The sequence below is a fragment of the Oncorhynchus tshawytscha genome, linkage group LG33, assembly GCF_018296145.1.
Source record: "Oncorhynchus tshawytscha isolate Ot180627B linkage group LG33, Otsh_v2.0, whole genome shotgun sequence".
Classification (NCBI taxonomy): domain Eukaryota; kingdom Metazoa; phylum Chordata; class Actinopteri; order Salmoniformes; family Salmonidae; genus Oncorhynchus; species Oncorhynchus tshawytscha.
In genome coordinates, this window is record NC_056461.1 from 28,809,349 (window position 1) to 28,831,644 (window position 22,296).

General features: G+C 43.1%; 2 protein-coding genes and 1 pseudogene across 6 annotated transcripts; 1 reads left to right on the top strand and 2 right to left on the bottom strand.

The window, feature by feature from the left end:
* Positions 1-236: 236 nt before the first annotated feature.
* LOC112230533 lies at positions 237-8,937 on the bottom strand (annotated as a pseudogene).
* A 157-nt stretch (positions 8,938-9,094) lies between these two features.
* On the top strand, positions 9,095-10,703 carry LOC112231087 (protein FAM136A). Its single transcript, XM_024397623.2, has 3 exons — positions 9,095-9,445; positions 9,648-9,788; positions 9,877-10,703. Exons 1-3 carry the CDS (start codon positions 9,359-9,361, stop codon positions 10,063-10,065), a joined length of 417 nt encoding a protein of 138 aa, XP_024253391.1. The 5' UTR covers positions 9,095-9,358; the 3' UTR covers positions 10,066-10,703.
* A 5,099-nt stretch (positions 10,704-15,802) lies between these two features.
* LOC112231089 (germ cell-less protein-like 1) lies at positions 15,803-22,230 on the bottom strand. Of its 5 annotated transcripts, none has more exons than XM_024397630.1 (15): positions 22,176-22,230; positions 20,643-20,832; positions 20,326-20,449; positions 20,074-20,170; positions 19,854-19,951; positions 19,585-19,697; positions 19,416-19,481; positions 19,215-19,299; positions 19,003-19,093; positions 18,733-18,873; positions 18,566-18,635; positions 18,369-18,444; positions 18,120-18,265; positions 17,010-17,097; positions 15,803-16,325 (listed from the first exon to the last, which is right to left on the bottom strand). In XM_024397630.1, the coding sequence occupies exons 2-15, from the start codon at positions 20,816-20,818 to the stop codon at positions 16,185-16,187; spliced, it is 1,512 nt and encodes a 503-aa protein (XP_024253398.1). In that variant the 5' UTR covers positions 20,819-20,832; positions 22,176-22,230; the 3' UTR covers positions 15,803-16,184. The 5 variants fall into 5 exon arrangements, 4 of the variants coding, with proteins under 4 accessions (XP_024253398.1, XP_024253396.1, XP_024253395.1 ...); XM_024397628.2 differs by lacking the exon at positions 22,176-22,230 and adding an exon at positions 21,666-22,086; XM_024397627.1 differs by lacking the exon at positions 22,176-22,230 and adding an exon at positions 21,253-21,658.
* Positions 22,231-22,296: the final 66 nt, after the last annotated feature.

The window sequence follows — 22,296 nt, forward strand, 5'->3', positions numbered from 1 at the left end:
TGTAGTTAAATTAGTAGTTGAATTACATGTAGTGGAACTACTCCCTAGCACTGCAAATGTCACAGAGCAAATGGCCTCATCTGCAAATAGAAAAATGTGGTTTGGGCTCTCAATGTCCAGTTTGTTGAAGAACATGAGGCGATTTGCATCTTTGGGACTGGCAGGGCATGTATTGAATAATTAAAGATGACATTCATCTCTTCAGTGTGTTGGCTCTTTAATATGATTGGAAACAGTGATTTCAAGTAATTTTATTTTAGCTGAGAAGCCATAGAAAACTATATCAAATAGAGCATAAAACATATCACAATTACAAATTCTAATTTCAAAATGGTCTACAAACGCTTGCATTTGATCTGTGCCAACTTCTGGGATTCAAATCAGCTGGTGTCAAAATACTCTCCCTCTTCCATCAAATATCGTTTTTACATGTCTAAACATTAGGGACTTTGCTGTAAAAGTATTCTAACAAAGTGCACTATCTACTATGGTTGTACAGTATCACACATTATCACAAAGAAACCCTAAAAACATCTAAAAGTTCATTAGAAAGGCTGAACCAACTATGGTTATTCTCAAACTAATTCTAGACAAATGATAGAGAAATGTGTAATTTACCTCCCAGAACAGAAGACAATTATTTTCTGAAGGATACTTGTCACTCACGGTAAAATAAATGTACTTTGTGTTCTTATACTTCACTTTGGTCCCCATGGAAGACTCGTTTTATGGTGCAATTTGCTCATTACATACATGACAAAAACATTCCAAAAACAGAGACTAAATATTTTCTGAAAGCAAGTAGAAAGGCTGATTCTCAGATGTAAAGAGCATTGCTTAGTAATTTCAAAGGCACAATTTTGAAATATCTAAATACACTGCAGTACATTTTCAAACGACATCAAATGATCAATGTGAATATGCAGTCTAATTGCTTTAATTACATTTCTAACATGAAAACATTTTAAACTAGAAAAAGTACAGGTGTTTGTTCTTCATGGTTGTTTTCATCATTGTACACCACCAAAACTTTTCCAATTATCTGTTGGCCAATTAAATTGCAAAACCACAAATTTCACCAACCAATTTGCTTTACAATCTTTTCAAGAGGTAGAGCGCTTCAGACACAGCAGGAAGACATACAGAAATTCGTTTAGATGGTTCACTCGTCACTGGGTACATATCATCTGCTGAAAATTGTGCACTACTGTTGCAGTTGATATTATTTAAGTTGACTTTTTCAATTAAAAAAATACATCAAATACAGCGGGTCAATGGATTTCTTCAGTGTTAGATTCATAATGAGGCAGAACACCCCAGACTAGTATTCACCTGACAGGAGTGTTTTACTGTGGAATATATCAGAATTATATTATTGCCATCTCTCATGATTCACTCTTCTCCGCCTCTGCTATCCCTCCCTCCCTCCCTCCCTCTTCATAGCTCTCCCCTCAGACGTGTGTAGGTCCTCCTGGTCGAACCTGCCCATGCTGGTGTGCCAACAGTGCCAAGTTCCTGGCTGAGATGGTGCTTATTTCCATGATGCTGGCTGCCCACTCCACAGTGTTCAGGTAGTACAGGCGTTCATGAAGGATGAACGGAGAGGTCCTGCCGTGGGGTGGACTGTGAGCGGGATACTTCGTCTCCGATGATAGGAACATGTCCTGGAGCTGCTCCTGGGACAGAGGCTGAGGAGAAAACACCTTCCACACCTTGCTCTCATTGACTGGCGGGCATGAGTAGCCTGGTTGGATGTCCACGGGGTCAATGGAGCTCAGACTGTTGATGATGGAGTCTGGGGTGAGAATGTCTTGACACACTGAAGGTAGAGGTATCTCAGGTCCCCAGGTAGGACACGTTAAGGAGGCCAGTCTGGTGGAGGTGCCCAGGGTACTGGGAGGGGATAGGAGGGGAGAAGCCTGCAAAGGTGGAGAGGTGAAGCCTGCAGGCTTTCCCTTGTGGAGAGATGTGGCCACAATCACTATGTCATTCAGGGAATGGGTGAAGCCAGATTCCCAAACATAATTCACCTCCTAAAGACTGGCTGTGGTAAAAGAGGTAAAAACTTGTCGTGTTTGGAGGACAAAGAATGCTGAGTTGCATCCAAAGAACACCATACCTACTGTGAAGCATGGTTGTGGAAACATAATGCTTTGGTGCTGGGACCAGGACGACTGATCCGTGTAAAGGAAAGGGGGCCATGTATCGTGAGATTTTGAGTGAAAACCTCAAAGCTAAGGTAGCTGAGCTAAACGACTACCGCCCCGTAGCACTCACTTCCGTCATCATGAAGTGCTTTGAGAGACTAGTCAAGGACCATATCACCTCCACCCTACCTGACACCCTAGACCCACTCCAATTTGCTTACCGCCCAAATAGGTCCACAGACGATGCAATCTCAACCACACTGCACACTGCCCTAACCCATCTGGACAAGAGGAATACCCATGTGAGAATGCTGTTCATCGACTACAGCTCGGCATTTAACACCATAGTGCCCTCCAAGCTCGTCATCATGCTCGAGACCCTGGGTCTCGAACCCGCCCTGTGCAACTGGGTACTGGACTTCCTGACGGGCCGCCCCCAGGTGGTGAGGGTAGGCAACAACATTTCCACCCCGCTGATCCTCAACATTGGAGTCCCACAAGGGTACGTTCTGAGCCCTCTCCTGTACTCCCTGTTCACCCACGACTGCGTGGCCACGCACGCCTCCAACTAAATCATCAAGTTTGCGGACGACACAACAGTGGTAGGCTTGATTACCAACAACGACGAGACGGCCTACAGGGAGGAGGTGAGGGCCCTCGGAGTGTAGTGTCAGGAAAATAACCTCACACTCAACGTCAACAAAACTAAGGAGATGATTGTGGACTTCAGGAAACAGCAGAGGGAACACCCCCCTATCCACATTGATGGAACAGTAGTGGAGAGGGTTTTAAGTTCCTCGGCGTACACATCACAGACAAACTGAATTGGTCCACCCACACAGACAGCATCGTGAAGAAGGCGCAGCAGCGCCTCTTCAACCTCAGGAGGCTGAAGAAATTCGTCTTGTCACCAAAAGCACTCACAAACTTCTACAGATGCACAATCGAGAGCATCCTGTTGGGCTGTATCACCGCCTGGTACGGCAACTGCTCCGCCCACAACCGTAAGGCTCTCCAGAGGGTAGTGAGGTCTGCACAACGCACCACCGGGGGCAAACTACCTGCCCTCCAGGACACCTACACCACCTGATGTCACAGGAAGGCCATAAAGATCATCAAGGACAACAACCACCGAGCCACTGCCTGTTCACCCCGCTATCATCCAGAAGGCGAGGTCAGTACAGGTGCATCAAAGCTGGGACCGAGAGACTGAAAAACAGCTTCTATCTCAAGGCCATCAGACTGTTAAACAGCCACCACTAACATTGAGTGGCTGCTGCCAACACACTGACTCAACTCCAGCCACTTTAATAATGGGAATTGATGGGAAATTATGTAAAATATATCACTAGCCACTTTAAACAATGCTACCTAATATAATGTTTACATACCCTACATTATTCATCTCATATGTATATGTATATACTGTACTCTATATCATCTACTGCATCTTTAAGCAATACATGTATCACTAGCCACTTTAACTATGCCACTTTGTTTACATACTCATCTCATATGTATATACTGCACTCAATACAACTCCATCTACTGTATCTTGCCTATGCCGCTCTGTACTCACTCATATATCTTTATGTATATATTCTTTATCCCCTTACACTTGTGTCTATACGGTAGTAGTTTTGGAATTGTTAGCTAGATTACTTGTTGGTTATTACTGCATTGTCGGAACTAGAAGCACAAGCATTTCGCTACACTCGCATTAACATCTGCTAACCATGTGTATGTGACAAATAAAATTTGATTTGATTTCCATCAGCAAGGGCATTGAAGATGAAACATGGCTGGGTCTTTCAGCATGACAATGATCCCAAACACACCGCCCGGGCAACAAATGAGTGGCTTCGTAAGAAGCATTTCAAGGTCCTGGAGTGGCCTAGCCAGTCTCCAGATCTAAACCCCATAGAAAATCTTTGGAGGGAGTTGAAAGTCCGTGTTGCCCAGCAACAGCCCCAAAACACCACTGCTCTAGAGGAGATCTGCATGGAGGAATGGGCTAAAATACCAGCAACAGTGTGTGAAAACCTTGTGAAGACTTACAGAAAATGTTTGACCTCTGTCATTGCCAACAAAGGGTATATAACAAAGTATTGAGATAAACTTTTGTTATTGACCAAATACTTATTTTCCACCATAATTTGCAAATTAATTCATTAAAAATCCTACAATGTGATTTTCTGGATTTTTTTTCTTCTCATTTTGTCTGTCATAGTTGAAGTGTACCTATGATGAAAATTACAGGCCTCTCTCATCTTTTTAAGTGGGAGAACTTGCACAATTGGTGGCTGACTAAATACTTTTTTGCCTCACTGTAGGTCTGTAGCAGTTTGGGTCTAGAGTGTCACCCCCTTTGAAGAGGGGGATGACCGCGGCAGATTTCCAATCTTTGGGAATCTCAGACGATACGAAAGAGAGGTTGAACAGGCTAGTAATAGGGGTTGCAACAATTTCGGCAGATAATTTTAGAAAGAGAAGGTCCAGATTGTCTAGCCTGGCTGATTTGTAGGGGTCCATAGAGAAAGCCGTAGAGAAATGCTTAATGAAATTCTCAATTATAGTGACAGTGTTTCCTAGCCTCAGTGCAGTGGGCAGCTGGGAGGAGGTGCTCTTATTCTCAATGGACTTTACAGTGTCCCAGAACTTTTTGGAGTTAGTACTACAGGATGCAAATTTTTGTTTGAAAAAGCTAGCCTTAGCTTTCCTAACTGCCTGTGTATATTTGTTCCTAACTTCCCAGAAAATGTGCATATCACGGGGGCTATTCGATGCTAATGCAGAACGCGTTTTTGTGCTGGTCAAGGGCAGACAGGTCTGGAGTGAACCAAGGACTATATCTATTCCTAGTTCTACATTTTTTGAATAGGGCATGCTTATTTAAGATTGTAAGGAAGGCACTTTTAAAGAATAGCCAGGCATCATCTACTGACGGGATGAGGTCAATGTAATTCCAGGATATCCCGGCCAGGTCGATTAGAAAGGCCTGCTCGCAGAAGTGTTATCCGGGAGCGTTTGACAGTGATGAGGGGTGGTCATTTGGTCGCAGACCCATTACGTTTGCAGGCAATGAGGCAGTGATCGCTGAGATCTTGATTGAAAACAACAGAGGTGTATTATGAGGGCGAGTTAGTTAGGATGACATCTATGAGGGTGCCCGTGTTTATGGATTTGGAGTTGTACCTGGTAGGTTCATTGATAATTTGTGTGAGATTGAGGGCATCAAGCTTGGATTGTAGGATGGCTGGGGTGTTAAGCATGTCCCAGTTTAGGTCACCTAGTAGCACGAGCTCAGAAGATAGATGGGGGGCAATCAATTCACATATGGTATCGAGGGCACAGCTGGGGGCAGAGGGAGGTCTATAGCAAGCGGCAACAGTGAGAGACTTGTTTCTGGAAAGGTGAATTTTTAGAAGTAGAAGCTCAAATTGTTTGGGTACAGACTTGGATAGTAATACAGAACTCTGCATGCTATCTTTGCAGTAGATTGCAACACCGCCCCCTTTGGCAGTTCTATCTTGGTGGAAAATGTTATAGTTAGCGATGGAGATTTCAAGGTTTTTGGTGGTTTTCCTAAGCCAGGATTCAGACATGGCTAAGACATCCGGGTTGGCAGAGTGTACTAAAGCAGTGAGTAAAACAAACTTAGGGAGTAGGCTTCTAATGTTAACATGCATGAAACCAAGGCTTTTTCGGTTACAGAAGTCAACAAATGAGAGCACCTGGGGAGTGGGAGTGGACCTAGGCACTGCAGGACCTGGATGAACCTCTACATCACCAGAGGAACAGAGGAGAAGTAGGATAAGGGTACGGCTAAAGGCTATACGAACTGGCCGTCTAGCACGTTCAGAACAGAGGGTTAAAGGAGCAGGTTTCTGGGCACGATAGCATAGATTCAAGGCATAGTGTACAGACAAAGGTTGGGTAGGATGTGAGTACATTGGAGGTAAACCTAGACATTGAGTAATGATGAGAGAGATATAGTCTCTATAGAGACGTTTAAACCAGGTGATGTCATCGCATATGTAGGAGGTGGAACAACATGGTTGGTTAAGGCATATTGAGCAGGTCTAGAGGCTCTACATTGAAATAAGACAGTAATCACTAACCAGGACAGCAGTGGATGAGGCATATTGATATTAGAGAGAGGCATGCGTAGCCAAGTCAACATATGGGTCCAGTGAGTGGTTGGGCTGACTGGGGACACGGCAATTCAGACCGATGTTAACACGCTAACAGTTAGTAGGTCGGGGCTAAACAAGCTAGCAGTTAGCAGACCGGGGCATGGGTCTGCCCCTGCTAGTGACACCACCTCTGGAGACATCACACCACACATTTTGCAAGATTAGTTCAGTTCCCTTATGTTTTCAATAGTGATGTGAGTTTGTGAACAATTACTTATTTCTGACCTACTCTTTTTACTGACTCATCGTTCATTTGAGTTGTTTGTTTGTCCTGCTGGCTGCAATGAATACAGCAGGATTAATAAGTGCTCCCCCAACTCAGCGGCTCCAGAGACGTGCTCCGACCACCAACTGTCTATCAGTGCACACACGAAAATGTATAATGCAGCAGGCAGCATAGAGAAGAAAAAAGACACAATAATAATTGATAATTGATTGCATGGTGCAAGAATGACTGCAATTAATGTATTATTGAATGTTATGATGGACACAACTTTGTAGAACTAAAACATAGAGCCTGCCTCTCTGCTCAACAAGCTTGAACGCGAGAACAAATCATTGTTTGGGGGGCTGCAGCGAACGATATTGTACTAATCCCTTGCGGTTTGTCAAGCAATTGCATTCCGCCAAGAGTCATCCACAATCTAGTCCGGTTGCTGACACATCTATAGACTTCATTTCAAAGGTATCAAGAAATATTGTATGTGTATGCCTAGCAATCACAAATGTAGGCCTACATTGTTAGAAGCACACTTTTATAAGTCTTAGTCCAAAATGACAGCTCCAATAAACCCGTGCTATGGTGAACAAGGCTTGTAGAATCATTATTGTTTCAGGAGGGTCCTGCGTGTTCTGGGCAATACTGAATCAAATTAACTAAATGAGTCGTTCTTTTGACTCAACAATTTAAAAGAACCTGAGTCAGTAAAAAGGGCCGAACTTCCTGTCACTAGTTTTCATTGGATGGCCACATAAAAGCACTCGAAACCACTTATCGAACTTAAGACTTTTGTTAAAAACGCACCCTGAAAAAACACTGGTGAGGACACTTTGGCCATAATTCACAGGTGCCACGACGTCGTTGAGGAAGCTCTGAGAAATGTCCTCCACCAACATGGCCTCCTCCAGCATCTGATTGGCTAGTGTGAGGAAACCGTCACCACCCATTGCATGCAGGAGCTTCTCCACACTGGTGAAGGAGTAACTGAACTGCTGGTAGATTCTGTAAAAACAAGAATTAAAACATCACCTACCTACAATTAGCATTCTCATTAATAACATGTTTATTTCATACTAAAGGTTTTGACTGCTGTACTGTAAATAGACAGGTAGCAGAAACTAAAGTCTCACCTCATGAACTTGTCCGGAACACTGTCCAACAACATTTGCATCAGCAGGAAGTTGAACCTGTACTGCTGAAGCAGGTGCAGAAAGTTCACAATAAACCAGTCACTCTCTTCAAAGGTAAGCTCCTTTCCATGGGACATCCCATCTCTGGGAAAGACCTGAGATAAACAGGGGAGAAATATAGATGGGTGTCATATTAGTTCATCTGTGCACATGTACAGCACTCTTTCAGGAACAAACAAGTGTATTTCTGATAGGCTAACATGTCTCACCTAGTTTTTCAAGGAAGTGCTTCATGTGCAGGTTTAGGGTTGGAGAACTGCGCCCCCCGTCTCGTACTCATAGCCCCCGATGTTCTGGGTGGCCAGTCCCCCCCCCCACCACAGTGCCTGGCTCAAACACATCGAACTTCACCACTGCCCCAAACTCCAGTCTCACGAAGTAAGCTGTTGCAGTGCCACCGATGCCCGCTCCAACCACAGCTCTACAATGTCATTCAAAATCCAAGGGGAGTGAAATGATACATTCACAAGTGAAAAAATGTGTCATAAATATGGGTCCTCTGAAATATAAATACTCTCTGGACCAATGGAACTAAATTCAAGGTTGTTTTTGAACCTCCCTCACTGGATTGCATTGAAAAAGAAAATGGAATGTGGAGTCTGGACTGGGATTAGTTTACCTATCGTCTTGGGTGGATTTCTGAGTTTTGAAGCTGACTCCAGAGTCCCAAGAACAGGAGTGCCCTGATTACAGGGTTTTCGAAATCATCATGTCCTTTCAATTATTTCCAAGCAATGGCATCTGAGTAGAGAGTAAAGAAATCATCATTCAATGACAAAAATAACATAGGCTATATTCACAACTGATCAGTAGTCAGAAACATGTCACTTTAATACGATTGTGTGAATTGCTGAGTCAATTTAGGACAGATAGCATAGCCTGCTGCTGGTGGTAGGATGGGTAGTAGACCTATCAAGTATTTAAATATCTCTGTCTGGGGTCAAAGGGCAGCACACAGTTGATATTTTGAGGAGCAGTCTTTCATGGTTATTGGCAAAAAAATGAAAATGTGTGATATTTTAAAAACATCTATATCACCCCACTTAGTTGGCTAAAATCAAACAATTAGAAAGGACTGATAAGTGTGCACTGCTCACCATTTCAAAAGTCAGTAGAGGAAAATATTCTCAAGGAGTTCACGATTAAGCTTTACTACGAGTTTACAGAGGATCTTTAAAACGCATCATGCTATTTACTCATCTTACTAGTAATTTAGTCAAAGTCGTTGAGAAAAATATATAGAATAAGCACAGTGTTGTAAAAGTTTAAAGTTAGGACTTCAAACTAAGTGGGGACTTCGGTCAAAGACATCTATAACTAACTCTGCTTCGGTCACATCGCGACCTTATTTGGAACCGGAAATTACCAAGATAATGCCGGAAGCTAGAGCGGATGTGATGTAATTGCCACCAGAACGAAGAGGCATGGTTTCACGGAGGTGACCTACAGTTTGAAACCGTAATGTAACAAGGCTTGCGAATCTTGCAATAGCATACTGTATGTAATTGGTGTGGCTGGTATTTAGCTTTGCAACGTAGCCAAACCGTATCTTCTAACAGTTAGAATTCCGTTTGAATACCCACGCTACTGAGAGCAACGTTTGAAATGGCAGAGGCGCATCAAGCTCGTGTACAGAAAACCATAGAGGATATGGTTCAAAGTTTAGAACGGGACCACATCCGCAAGATGCAAGTAAGTGGTTATGGAAATGCAATTTCAGCTATGTCCAATACATACAATTGCAATCCAGTATATTGTGCAGTGCATTATCTACAAACTTTGGTTTTACAAATCACCCTCTTTCTCCAGGCATAGATCATTTGCCACCTTTTATTGTCAACACTTAGGCTTATATCAGATGCACAGTTCAAATCTTTCTTGTGAATGTATCCAGGGACTCATGTTCAAGTGCAGTGCAGAGTGCTGTGAGCGCTCCACAGACTCCATGTCGCAGGTGCACAATTGTATTGAACGCTGCCACGCTCCTCTGGCGCAGGCCCAAGGACTAGTGACCAATGAACTAGAGAAGTTTCAGGTGAGTTTCATGTGGTGTACATAGAATTTGATACATAGAATTTGTAGTGATTGATTGTGATTTAACATTCTGTCTCCCTCATGCCCAGGACCGGCTGACCAGGTGCACCATGCATTGCAATGACAAGGCCAGGGACCTGTTTGACTCTGGTGCCAAGGAGCCAGCTGTGCGGGCCATGATGGAGAACTGCGTGGGAAGCTGTGTGGACGACCACATCAACCTGATCCCCAGCATGACGCACAGACTCAAAGAGAACCTGGACTCTATTCCACAGTGAGGAGGAGGGAACCAGCTTACTTCATATGCATGAGACAGGTTGGACTCTATACTACAGTGACTGTCATCTGACTCAAATAACACAGAGGAAGTATAAACAGCAGACTCAAAGATGGCTCGTTATTATCACAGTGAAAAAGAGGGAGTTATAAATGGCAGATCCAATACCTCAGTGAGGGAAAGGGACAGCTTGCAGGAATGAGATTTGGGTTCTGGTAAAAGGTTAATCAGGTCCATGCTGTCGAAGAGGGTGGGGGATATAGCTCAGCTCAGAGTCTGAAGAAACTACACATCCCCTGCAAACTGACTCTGTGTCTTTGTAGCACTTACTGTTTATTGGTTGAACCTACAGACCAGACAGGCCAGCTGAACTTACTCAGCATAACTGTCTAACATCAAAAATACCTGTGTCTGTGAACTGTGTGTAAAGGTATTTATTACATGTCCTGATAACCTAGCTGTTGTATGATTGGAGTCTGTATTCTGCCCCAGTGCTCTAAGTATTTGCAACCTGTTCCTCTCTCCTCTAGCATGATCTCTGTGCTGTTTGTTTTGTGGGAACCATGCATGTTCTGTGATTCTTTCCCTCATCACTATATCAGTTTTTATATAAAAATGAAAGCAAATGGTGAAAACAGATGGAATTGCATTTTTATTGCCTTTTTAGCCTGAATTTTCCTTTATCTAGCTGTCTTCTGGCAATTCATCAGAACTTTTTCACTAGAGTTGAACTGGATAGTAATGCACCAAACACACCTTATTAACATCCAGCTTTTGAAAATACAGGTTTTAATAATGATAAGCATGGTGGAATAATCTCTGTATAATGTACAAATGGATGCACAGACACCAATGGTAACAAAAAATTATGAATTGACAGTAAATCTGTGAGGCTATTACAGCATATCATGAATGACTGCAAACACGAGTCGCCTAGTAGTTAGAGCATTGGGCCAGTAACTGGAAGGTTGGAGGATCGAATCCCCGAGCTGACAAGGTAAAAATCTGTTCTGCCCCTGGATAAGGCAGTTAACCCACTGTTCCTAGGCCGTCATTGTAAATTAGAATTTGTTCTTTAACTGACTTGCCTGGTTAAAAAAAAGACAAGTGTAAAGGTAAGCCTTCACTGTAGATCATTACACTACTGCTATGCCAAAATAAATATATTTGTCAAACTCACTTTACAATATATTATGTCATGTTTTTATTATATCCAAAATATCCAAAAAATTGAGATTAAACCTATGGTTTGAACAAAAAATTGCCCCTTCTAACCCCCCCTAAACATTTTGATCAACTGAGGATGCTTTTACATTCACCCTCCTGGCGACCAGAGAAAACCATCCCCTTCCTGTGGGCCTGAAAGCAAACAATGTAAAAAAAAAAAAGTAAAGTCAAAAGACACGTCTCAATATCAACTGTTCAAATTGATGCACAAACCACTAAATGACACCAATGAGAAGAAGAGACTTGATTGGGCCAAGAAACGCGAGCAATGGACATTAGACGGGTGGAAATCTGTCCTTTGGTCTGATGAGTCCAAATTTGAGATTTTTGGTTCCAACCGCTGTGTCTTTGTGAGATGTAGAGTGGGTGAACGGATGATCTCCACACATGTGGTTCCCACAGTGAAGCACGGAGGAGGAAGTGTGATGGTGTTGTGATTTATTTAGAATTCAAGGCACACTTCACCAGCATGGCTACCACAGCATTCTGCAGTGATACACCATCCCATCTGGTTTGCACTTAGTGGGACTATAATTTGTTTTTCAACAGGACAATGACCCAACGCACCTCCAGGAGGTGTAAGGGATATTTGACCAAGAAGGAGAGTGATGGAGTGCTGCATCAGATAACCTGGCCTCCACAATCACCCTACCTCAACCCAATTGAGATGGTTTGGGATGAGTTGGACCGCAGAGTGATGGAAAAGCAGCCAACAAGTGCTCAGCATATGTGGGAACTCCTTCGAGACTGTTGGAAAAGCCTTCCTCATGGTTGAGAGAATGCAAAGTGGGAAAAGCTGTAATCAATGCAAAGGGTGGCTACTTTGAAGAATCTCAAATATAAAATATATTTTGATTTAACTTTTTTTTGGTTACTACATTATTCCATGTGTGTTATTTCATAGTTTTGATGTCTTCACTGTTATTCTACAATGTATAAAATAGTAAAAATAAAGAAAAACCCTTGAATGAGTCGGTCTCCCAACTTTTGACTGGTACTGTACACTAAACAAACATACAAACACAACATGTAAAGTGTTGGTCCCATGTTTCATGAGCTGAAATAAAAGATCCCAGAAATGTTCCATATGCATTGAAAGCTTATTTCTCTCAAATGTTGTACACAAATTTGTTTACATCCCTGTTAATGAGCATTTCTACTTTGCCAAGATAATCCATCCACCTGACAGAAGCTGATTAAACGGCATGATCATTACACAGGTATACCTTGTCCTGGGGAAAATCAAAGAACACTTTAAAATGTGTGGTTTTGTTACACAACACTATGCAACAGATGTCTCAAGTTTTGCGGAAGCATGCAATTGGCATGCTGACTGCAGGAATGTCCACCAGAGCTGTTGCCAGAGAATTGAATGTTCAGTTCCACAAGCATTCTGGCACATGTTGACTCCAATGCACCACCCAAAAGGGGTGGACCATTCTTGACACACAGGAAACTGTTGAGAGTGAAAAACCCACTAGGTTTCAGTTCTTGACACAAACCAATGCACCTGGCACCTACTACCATACCTCATTCAAAGGCACTTGTATATGTTGTCTTTCCCATTCACCCTCTGAATGGCACACATACACAATCCATATCTCAATTGCCTCAAGGCTTGAAAATCCTTCTTTACCTGTCTCCCACCCTTCATCTACACTGATTGAAGTGTATTTAACAAGTGGCATCAATAAGGGATCATAGTTTTAACCTAGATTCACCTTGTCAGTCTATGTCATGGAAAGGGCATGTTATAACTTCTAATAGTAATTGTATCCACTGGAGAATTGGGAGAGAGTGAGGTGACAGCCATCTAAGAGCCAACGTTTTTTTTTTGCTGCAGTGCTGCCTGCTACCAGTAATCATCTCTAATTGAGAGATTCAAGGGGCATTCATCGTTAAGTAATATAGTAGATGCAAAGCATGGAATATTTACATTCATGCACTTCGAAATACATTTTGTAACTTTGTCCCAGAAGCATTTAACTGCAGGGCAGTCTCACATAATATGAAGGAATGTGCCTACCTGATTTAGGGGACACAGTGAACAGTTGGCAGTTTGGGCCAATTTCATCATAAAACATTTTTTTGGTGTAAAATAGTCTGCGGACAATCTTAAAATGTATAAATTGATGGTTCGGATTATGGGATGTCAAGGTCATATTTTTCCATATTCTGTTCCAGTTAAAGGGTTGTTCAGATTCACTTATATCTGTGAACCATTCTTTTTTAATGGCTCGCTCAGAATATGAGCTTCCTAAAGTTATAAACTCAGCAAAAAAGAAACGTCCTTTCTTCAGGACCCTGTCTTTCAAAGATAATTCATAAAAATCCAAATCACTTCACAGATCTTCATTGTAAAGGGTTTAAACACTGTTTCCCATGCTTGTTCAATGACCCATAAACAATTAATGAACATGCACCTGTGACACTAACATTTTACATACGGTAGGCAATTAAGATCACAGTTATGAAAACTTAGGACACTAAGAGGCCTTTCTACTGACTCTGAAAAACACCAATAGAAAGATGCCCAGGGTCCCTGCTCATCTGCGTGAACACGTCGTAGGCATGCTGCAAGGAGGCATGAGGACTGCAGATGTGGCCAGGGCAATAAATTGCAATGTCCGTACTATGAGACGCCTAATACAGAGCTACAGGGAGACAGGACGGCCAGCTGATCGTCCTGGCAGTGACAGATCACGTGTAACAACACCTGCACAGGATCGGTACATCCGAACATCACACCTGCGGGACAGGATGGCAACAACAATTGCCAGTTATACCAGGAACACACAATCCCTCCATCAGTGCTCAGACTGTCCGCAAAAGGCTGAGAGAGGCTGGACTGAGGGCTTGTAAGCTTGTTGTAATGCAGGTCCTCACCAGACATCACCGGCAACAATGTCACCTATGGGCACAAAACCACCGTCGCTGGACCAGACAGGACTGGTAAAAAGTGCTCTTCACTGACGAGTCGCGGTTTTGTCTCACCAGGGGCGATGGTCGGATTTGCGTTAATCGTCAAAGGAATGAGCGTTACACCGAGGCCTGTACTCTGGAGCAGGATCAATTTGGAGGTGGAGGGTCCGTCATGGTCTGGGGCGGTATGTCACAGCATCATCGGACTGAGCTTGTTGTCATTGCAGGCAATCTCAACGCTGTACGTTACAGGGAAGACATCCTCCTCCCTCATGTGGTACCCTTCCTGCAGGTTCATCCTGACATGACCCTCCAGCATGACAATGCGACCAGCCATACTGCTCGTTCTGTGCTTGATTTCCTGCAAGACAGGACTGTCAGTGTTCTGCCATGGCCAGCGAAGAGCCCAGATCTCAATCCCATTGAGCACGTCTGGGACCTGTTGGATCGGAGGGCTAGGGCCATTCCCACCCGAAATGTCTGGGAACTTGCAGGTGCCTTTGTGGAAGAGTGGGGTAACATCTCACAGCAAGAACAGGCAAATCTGGTGCAGTCCACGAGGAGGAGATGCACTGCAGTACTTAATGCAGCTGGTGGCCACGCCAGATACTGATTGTAACTTTTGATTTGGACCCCCCCTTTGTTCAGGGACACATTATTCAATTTCTGATAGTTACATGTCTGTGGAACTTGTTCAGTTTGTCTCAGTTGAATCTTATGTTAATTCAAATATTTATACGTTAAGTTTGCTGAAAATAAATGCAGTTGACAGTGAGAGGATGTTTATTTTTTTGCTGAGTTCATAGAGATCAGTCCTTTCGGGAGCCCAGATCATTTGTAAATCCCATCATTGGATGGTTTGGTAGCAGGGTTTCCCCAAGGGCCTCCATAGGCTAACATAGAAGACCTAAGTTGTAAATATGGGAAATTAGTTGCCTGGTAATGTTATGTTTCAAATTGTGGAATGTTCTCAAACCATTACTGTCCATAATATCAGCAAGGGTATGGATTCCACATTTGGACCAATGGTGGATGCAAATGGCTGCCCTCCAGATCGCAAGGCATTATTGCGAAATTTGAGAGTAGTATGGGCATGTCATTTTGATTCCAAAATATTTTCTTCAAATGTTCCACCAAATAGAAATGGTATAAGCAATAATAGGACCAAAGCATAGTTTACATTGTTTAAGGGCTGTATCAGTAAGACCACCTCTTCCAGGACAATAGGAGACACAATTTGTATCTTTATACTCAGCCAGGGGGCAGAAGATTCATGTCTAAACCAATTAAGGATGGGATGAAATGCTAGTGCCTGTAAATACAATTTAAAGTTTGGTACGGATAGTCCACCTACGTCTTTCCCCCTTTGCAAGTTTGATGGAAATACGTAGGAGGGCTATCCGTACCAAACTTTAAAATGTATTTCCACTAGCAAAAACAGCACAATTTTCAGTCGTGGGTATTTGAAATTCAAGCCTAATTTGGACACTACTATAGTGGCCGACTTACTCTTAATTAGGATAGTAATGGATGTACAGAAATAGTAACAGATCATTTCCTGTAAGAGACAAGAGAAGGTCACACGCTGCTGATAGCACCACAGCCCACTGGTGTGGACAATTTATTGGCAGGTTAAGTTTTTTTTTTCTTCTTCACTTTTTCTTTAAAAAAATGTTAAATAAATAATACAAAAAATGTATGAATGTTATAAAAAAATATTATAAAATGAAAGCCAAAGAATTAAAAATATATTTTTTAAACTAACAACGTATCCCAAAACACACTAGACTGAGCTATAGAGCATGCAGATGCCAGGGTTGTGTTTGGGGGGGTAGAAGCTGTGGGCCACAAGCTTGAGGCCAGGATGTCAGAGAGGGGCCATGGAAGATGCGGGTGTGGGGCAAGGATAGGATTAGCCTATATTATAAAGGGGAGTGGTAAGGGAACTGGGCTGAGGGTGTGGAGCTGGCATCAGGATACACTATGAGCGCTGCTCTCTGGTTCAGGGGAATCAGGACAGCGGTCCATATGAGGAGATGTGTACTGGAAGTTACAGCACACGTAGAGGGGGAAGGACAACAGCCGACTGTCCAGGTTCATCACCACATACTCCTGGTAGGAAGAAAATAAAAAAAGAGAGAATAAGAAATAGGGGGAGCACAGAACGTACAGCAATAGTTATATGGTCCGATTCAGGCAATACTTATATAGTGATGTGTTAATTTCAAGAGGGGAGGAAAGTTTCAGAACATCTGACTGACGTCTGATGACCAATAGACATTAAAACCAGTAGATAGTGATAGCGCTGACGTCATTCCACGTTTTCCTATGGAAAACTCCTGATGGCGTAATGAAGCCGGAAGTATTCGAAACGCGCAATATTGCTGAATGGGGCTGAACGCCCCCTCAAAAAAATGTAATTGCAAAGGATCATGGTGAAAATGGCCATAACTAGCAAAGGATCATGGTCGATGTAGTAGTTTTCATCATGCCTGAGAGTCAACCTTAATGTCTATGGAGCCCACTACATTTGTCAGCACAACAAATGTAGTAGTCAATGGATCACTATTTAATTAAATATCTTGATTTTCAGTTAACTTTAAAATAATTCACAGTGGGGATTGAACTTGATCATAATAAACCAATTTTAGAGCCCAAAACGGCAGTTCTGGTGATCGTAATTTACAAAAGCTTTCTAAAGCAGACCAGGGCTTTTATGCACCACTGAGTTGCTACGCAGTAGCTGAGTTAATACGCAGTAACTTCACACTCCAGACCAGATACTGTGGGACTGACCTGGTCTTTCTCCAGGGTGAGTAGCTGGTAACCAGTGGATCGACTACACACCAGCTTACCACTGTTATCAAAGGAAGCCAGGCGTAACCTGAACAGGGCGAGGGAGAAACATTGAGTGAGATGTGAGGGGCTAGTCAGGCCTGGTAGAACACAGGTAAATCAAATACTCAACAAACTGGATGCAGTCTATCACAGTGCCATCCGTTTTGTCACCAAAGCCCCATACACAACCCACCATTGCGACCTGTACGCTCTCGTTGGTTGGCCCTCGCTTCATACTCGTCGCCAAACCCACTGGCTAAAGGTTATCTACAAGTCTCTGCTAGGTAAGGCCCCGCCTTATCTCAGCTCACTGGTCACCATAGCAGCACCCACTCGTAGCACACGCTCCAGCAGGTATATCTCACTGGTCACCCCCAAAGCCAATTCCTCCTTTGGTCGTCTTTCATTCCAGTTCTCTGCTGCCAATGACTGGAACGAACTGCAAAAATCTCTGAAGCTGGAGACTCATATCTCCCTCACTAGCTTTAAGCACCAACTGTCAGAGCAGCTCACAGATCACTGCACATAGCCCATCTGTACATAGCCCATCTGTAAACAGCCCATCTATCTACCTACCTCATCCCCGTACTGTATTTATCTTGCTCCTTTGCACCCCAGTATCTCCACTTGCACATTCATCTTCTGCACATCTACCATTCCAGTGTATAATTGCCATATTGTAATTACTTCGCCACCATGGCCTATTTATTGCCTCAACTCCCTTATCTTACCTCATTTGCACTCACTGTATATAGACTTTTTGTTTTATTTTGTTCTACTGTATTATTGACTATGTTTCGTTTATTCCATGTGTAACTCTGTGTTGTTGTATGTGTTGAATTGCTATGCTTTATCTTGGCCAGGTCGCAGTTGCAAATGAGAACTTGTTCTCAACTAGCCTACTTGGTTAAATAAAGGTGAAATAAATGAAAAAAACATGGCAGTTATATAGAACATAATTATATCATTACTATTCCACACACAATGCAATGACTACATTTGAAATCTGTAGCTATGTGTGTTGTGCTGACCACAGCCTAGGTCGTGTCAGCAGATTGGAACACTAACCGGTATGCTAGATGCCTCCGAGGCTGCATACTCACAGCTCCCCCACATGGCTGGCTCAGTGTATTCCTCTTGAACACTATGAAGCGGTTGGTGTAGGTCACCAGCAGGTCAAAGCCAAAGTTGAAGCCTGTCCAACGCCAACAGTACTGAGAATATAAAGTTAAAACATTCTCTTTTGTGATGTTTTGTTTGAAGTTCTTATAGTGTGATTGATGTCCTTATTACACAGAGACTAATAGTCTGACTCACATCACCATCTTTGGTCAGTTTCCTGCCACATCGCATACTACTTGACTCAAACTCCTCCTTGTTGGCATCCTGTGGGCTACAGACACACAACAACACACGCCTTACTATACAAGTGAAAATATATTTTCAGTCACTGAAAATCACAGAATGAATGTTGTCATGGAGTGATGTTGCTGGTTTGGAGCTCCAGTTCTCACCCATTGTCATTGTCGTGCTCTGTCCGTAGCATGGCAAACCACTGGCTCTTGTACACGGAGGTCAGCCAATCTGGTATGAGGAGTTTTACAGAGGAAATAAAAATGACTACTAAAACTGTCACAAGTGAATGTGAAACATAAATCACTATCCAAATCATCACCCTTACCGGGTGGGAGAATGTTGTCTCTCTCCAGGATACGTGCGGAAGCCAAGTCATTGATGATGTATTGAAGGCGCACATGTCTAAAGACAGGAGTAAAGGGGGCGCCGTCCTCTGCTTTTAAAAAGGGCTCCTCCTCTCCCATCTCTGCAACAGCATGCACATAAGAGCCATTAGAAAAGACTGGTCAGTCAGTGTCTGTGTGTATATTCTACAGCCCTGTGTTCAGATAAGTGTGTAGCTAGCTGTGAACATGCCCTGTGGAACAGAACGTACCAGTCCTGCGTTTGCAAAGCCAGGCGTCGGCATCAGCCAGCAGCTGCTTGATGGGACCGTCCCAGGATGGATTGAGCTGCAGGAACATCCACTGAGGAGAGAGTTACAAAGAGAGGGTATGAATGAGAGAGAATGGATAGGGAAGGGGAGATAAATCAACGGTCTACAAAAACAGCCTTTAGAAACTGTCCCAAAGGCAGTTACAGTAGTACCTTTTTCAGAGCGGTGTAGACGTCCATCTCCACCTGCATGACGAATAGGTCAGACGACTGGATCAGCAGTTCGATCACATCCACTCTGCAAATACAGCACAGAAACACACACTGCTCACTGACACCAACCACACAACACTTAGACTATTATGAGTATGTATAAATTCTATGGAAAAATAGGAAAACATTGAAGATACACACCCCAGCTCCTTCATGAGGTCAACATTCTGATGGGTCATGAGGTTATTGAGGAGCCATTCTAGACACCTGCAGGAGACACACAAGCATATGCATGTAGAGTGATAAGAACAAGAACTGTATTATTCGATTAACTAATATTACTCAATAGGAATGTAATGATGGGGCTTACTTCTTCATGACAGAGTCAAGGCCGTAGATGCTGGCAGAGGAGTAGTAGACATACACAGTTTTGACACCAACGTTCTCCTTCATGGTTTCACCACACTGCTGGATCAGACCATCCTGCAAAGACACACAGGCATATTATGGCCTTTGATCATCTATTCTCGTTCAGTAAATTGCATTCCAGCAAGTTCTACTTCCAACTCAGACATATCACCATCATCTCAACATTCCATGTAAAGATCCTGTAGTGTGATATGATGATAATCTACTGACCAGTTGGAGCATACAAGCTGCTGCTAGGATACTGACGACCCTGCTGGGCTTGATCAGAACATCATCCCGGTACAGAGATCCAAACACTACCTGCAGAGCTACACACACACACACGGAGAAAATCAAGATAAATGTGTATAGTAACTGCAAAAAAGGAGTTCAGTGACATAAACAAAGCAATTTGTAGGGTTTTATTCCTGGCAGTGACTGAAGTCCTCACCCTCTGTGTCGATGTTCTGGTCTGGGATCTCTAATGGAATGACCATCATGTTGGACTCCTTCCAGGAGCCGTTGAACATGCTGGAGAAATACCCTGACTACATAAATAAGAACATCATGGGGGATGAGTCACAGGCATTGTAGATCATTTTTATTTAAACTTTATTTAACTAGGCAAGTCAGTTTAAAACAAATTCTTATTTACAATGACGGCCTAATAAAGTGTGTAGTGTACACAGAACAATGCACTAACCTGGCACAGGTACACTTTGTGCAGGTTCCACTCCTGCCCCAGGGCACAGATACGGATGTCACTGTTCTCCCCGTTCAGGAACAAGGTCTGATAGATGTACTTAGATGTGCTTTTCAGCTTCTTCCTGTTACAGTTCCAAAACAAACCAGAACAACGCAGGCAAAGGTTAGACACAGGCTGGCCATATGAAAGACATGAAAGATATGTGAATACCTCACCTGTTCTATAAGTGTGTTTGTCTCTTACTTCGGTCTGCTGTGTCTGTTGGTTTATGAAATTGTGTGTATTTCCAGTGTGATGTTTGTGACTCTTCTCACCTCCGTGGTGTGTCCAATAAGGCGTCTTCTTCATCAGGCTCACTGTCGCAGTCGCAGTGTGCAGTCCGTTTCCTCTTTCTGCATTCACATCCATGCTTGCCACTGGCACATGTAGTCTCAACTGCTTCCTCAGGATCCTGGGAGGAGGTATGTAACCGGCTGCCCTGGGTGCCCATCTCTCCCCTGCACACTACACACAAAACAAAATGATCTGCAATATGAAATGGATGGATCTAATGTCATTTATATGAACTTCATTATGCAGGGGTATACAATAGCAGGTCTCTTTTGTTGTTGAGTAACCATTTCTGAAAGTTATTATTTAGGTTCAGACCAGGAACACTCGCATAACAGTTGTTCATACATGTCAAAAGCATGAATTCGGGAACACAGGTCCTGTCCTCAGGTCTGGCAACAATAACCTAACAACCTCAGGCACTGTGTTCAGCTAACCTATCATTACATTGTTGTGATTGCAACAGTTGATGTGGTAGACAGCTAGAAGGCTAAACTAGCCAGCTACCCACACAACTAGTAGCAACCCATAGCTTGTGACCGGGAAGATAACGAATGCAATAGCTTGCTAATGTATTGTATTACAGAAACGTACCTGATGTATCTACAACGCACAAGGTTAACTGGTCGGTTAGCAAGTTGTGTTGTCAATTAGGTGGCCTAGTTTGCTAGCCAGAGCAACAGTGACAAGTTACTAGAAGTAAACAACAAGCCTTATCAGCTATGTTGCGTTTAAAAGTATTGAACAAAGACAAGAAGATATTACGGCGCTAACGCGAATCCGGCCAAATCCGATCTACCAATAGCTGGAGCATCATTATGAATGTTTCAAAGGATATCTCAAGAACACATTCCAAGTTGTCTTTCAATTATTCATACAACAATGCAGATTAGAGTCCACAGGCTAGCTAGGTCCATGTCTTCTTCTAGCGTGCTAACTATAATGTGCCTCTGCGTATTATTGCCATCTACTGTAGTAGTGGCGATATGCCAACGTGGACAGGCTACCTGGTAACTACAGTGGGGATGTTTGCATTGGAGGATTGTTTAGCCAGATGTATAGATCTTTGAAAATGGGTCGGTGACCACTCCCAGAAACAATTCAACGAGGGGATACGATTATCAGGCCCGGGTTACCCCGGTGGGTAGTTTGCACTGGGTGAAAAGTGATTGCATTTGTTTTGGAACCGGGCTATCTTTTATCTCTCAGGCATAATCCAGGTCCCCGTTCAAAACTCACGGCGAAATCGGCACACAAAAAACCCGAGTGACATAGTTTAGGGCTAGGCTAGATTAAGCACGTGGAGTAATGAATAGGATGTGTTTTCACATGCAAAAGTGATTGCTTTTTTATAAAAACGCTACATCTGCCTTTCCAATGAAAACTAGTTTGAAAAATTCAAACATATATTTTATGTTAAAGAGATGTTTTTGAACGATGCACTATGCTGCCTTGTTGACAATATGACCGAGCGGTGCATATTACTGTTCGATTTGAGAAGGGCGCTCCTCCCTCACCGTTTTTGCCCGTTCACTGTCCGTCGTTGGACAAAAACCGGGGCACGGTGTCGTCACTAGTTAACACAGCCACAAAGTCATATTAACCCTGCCTATTTCTACATCTTATGTTGTTAAACTC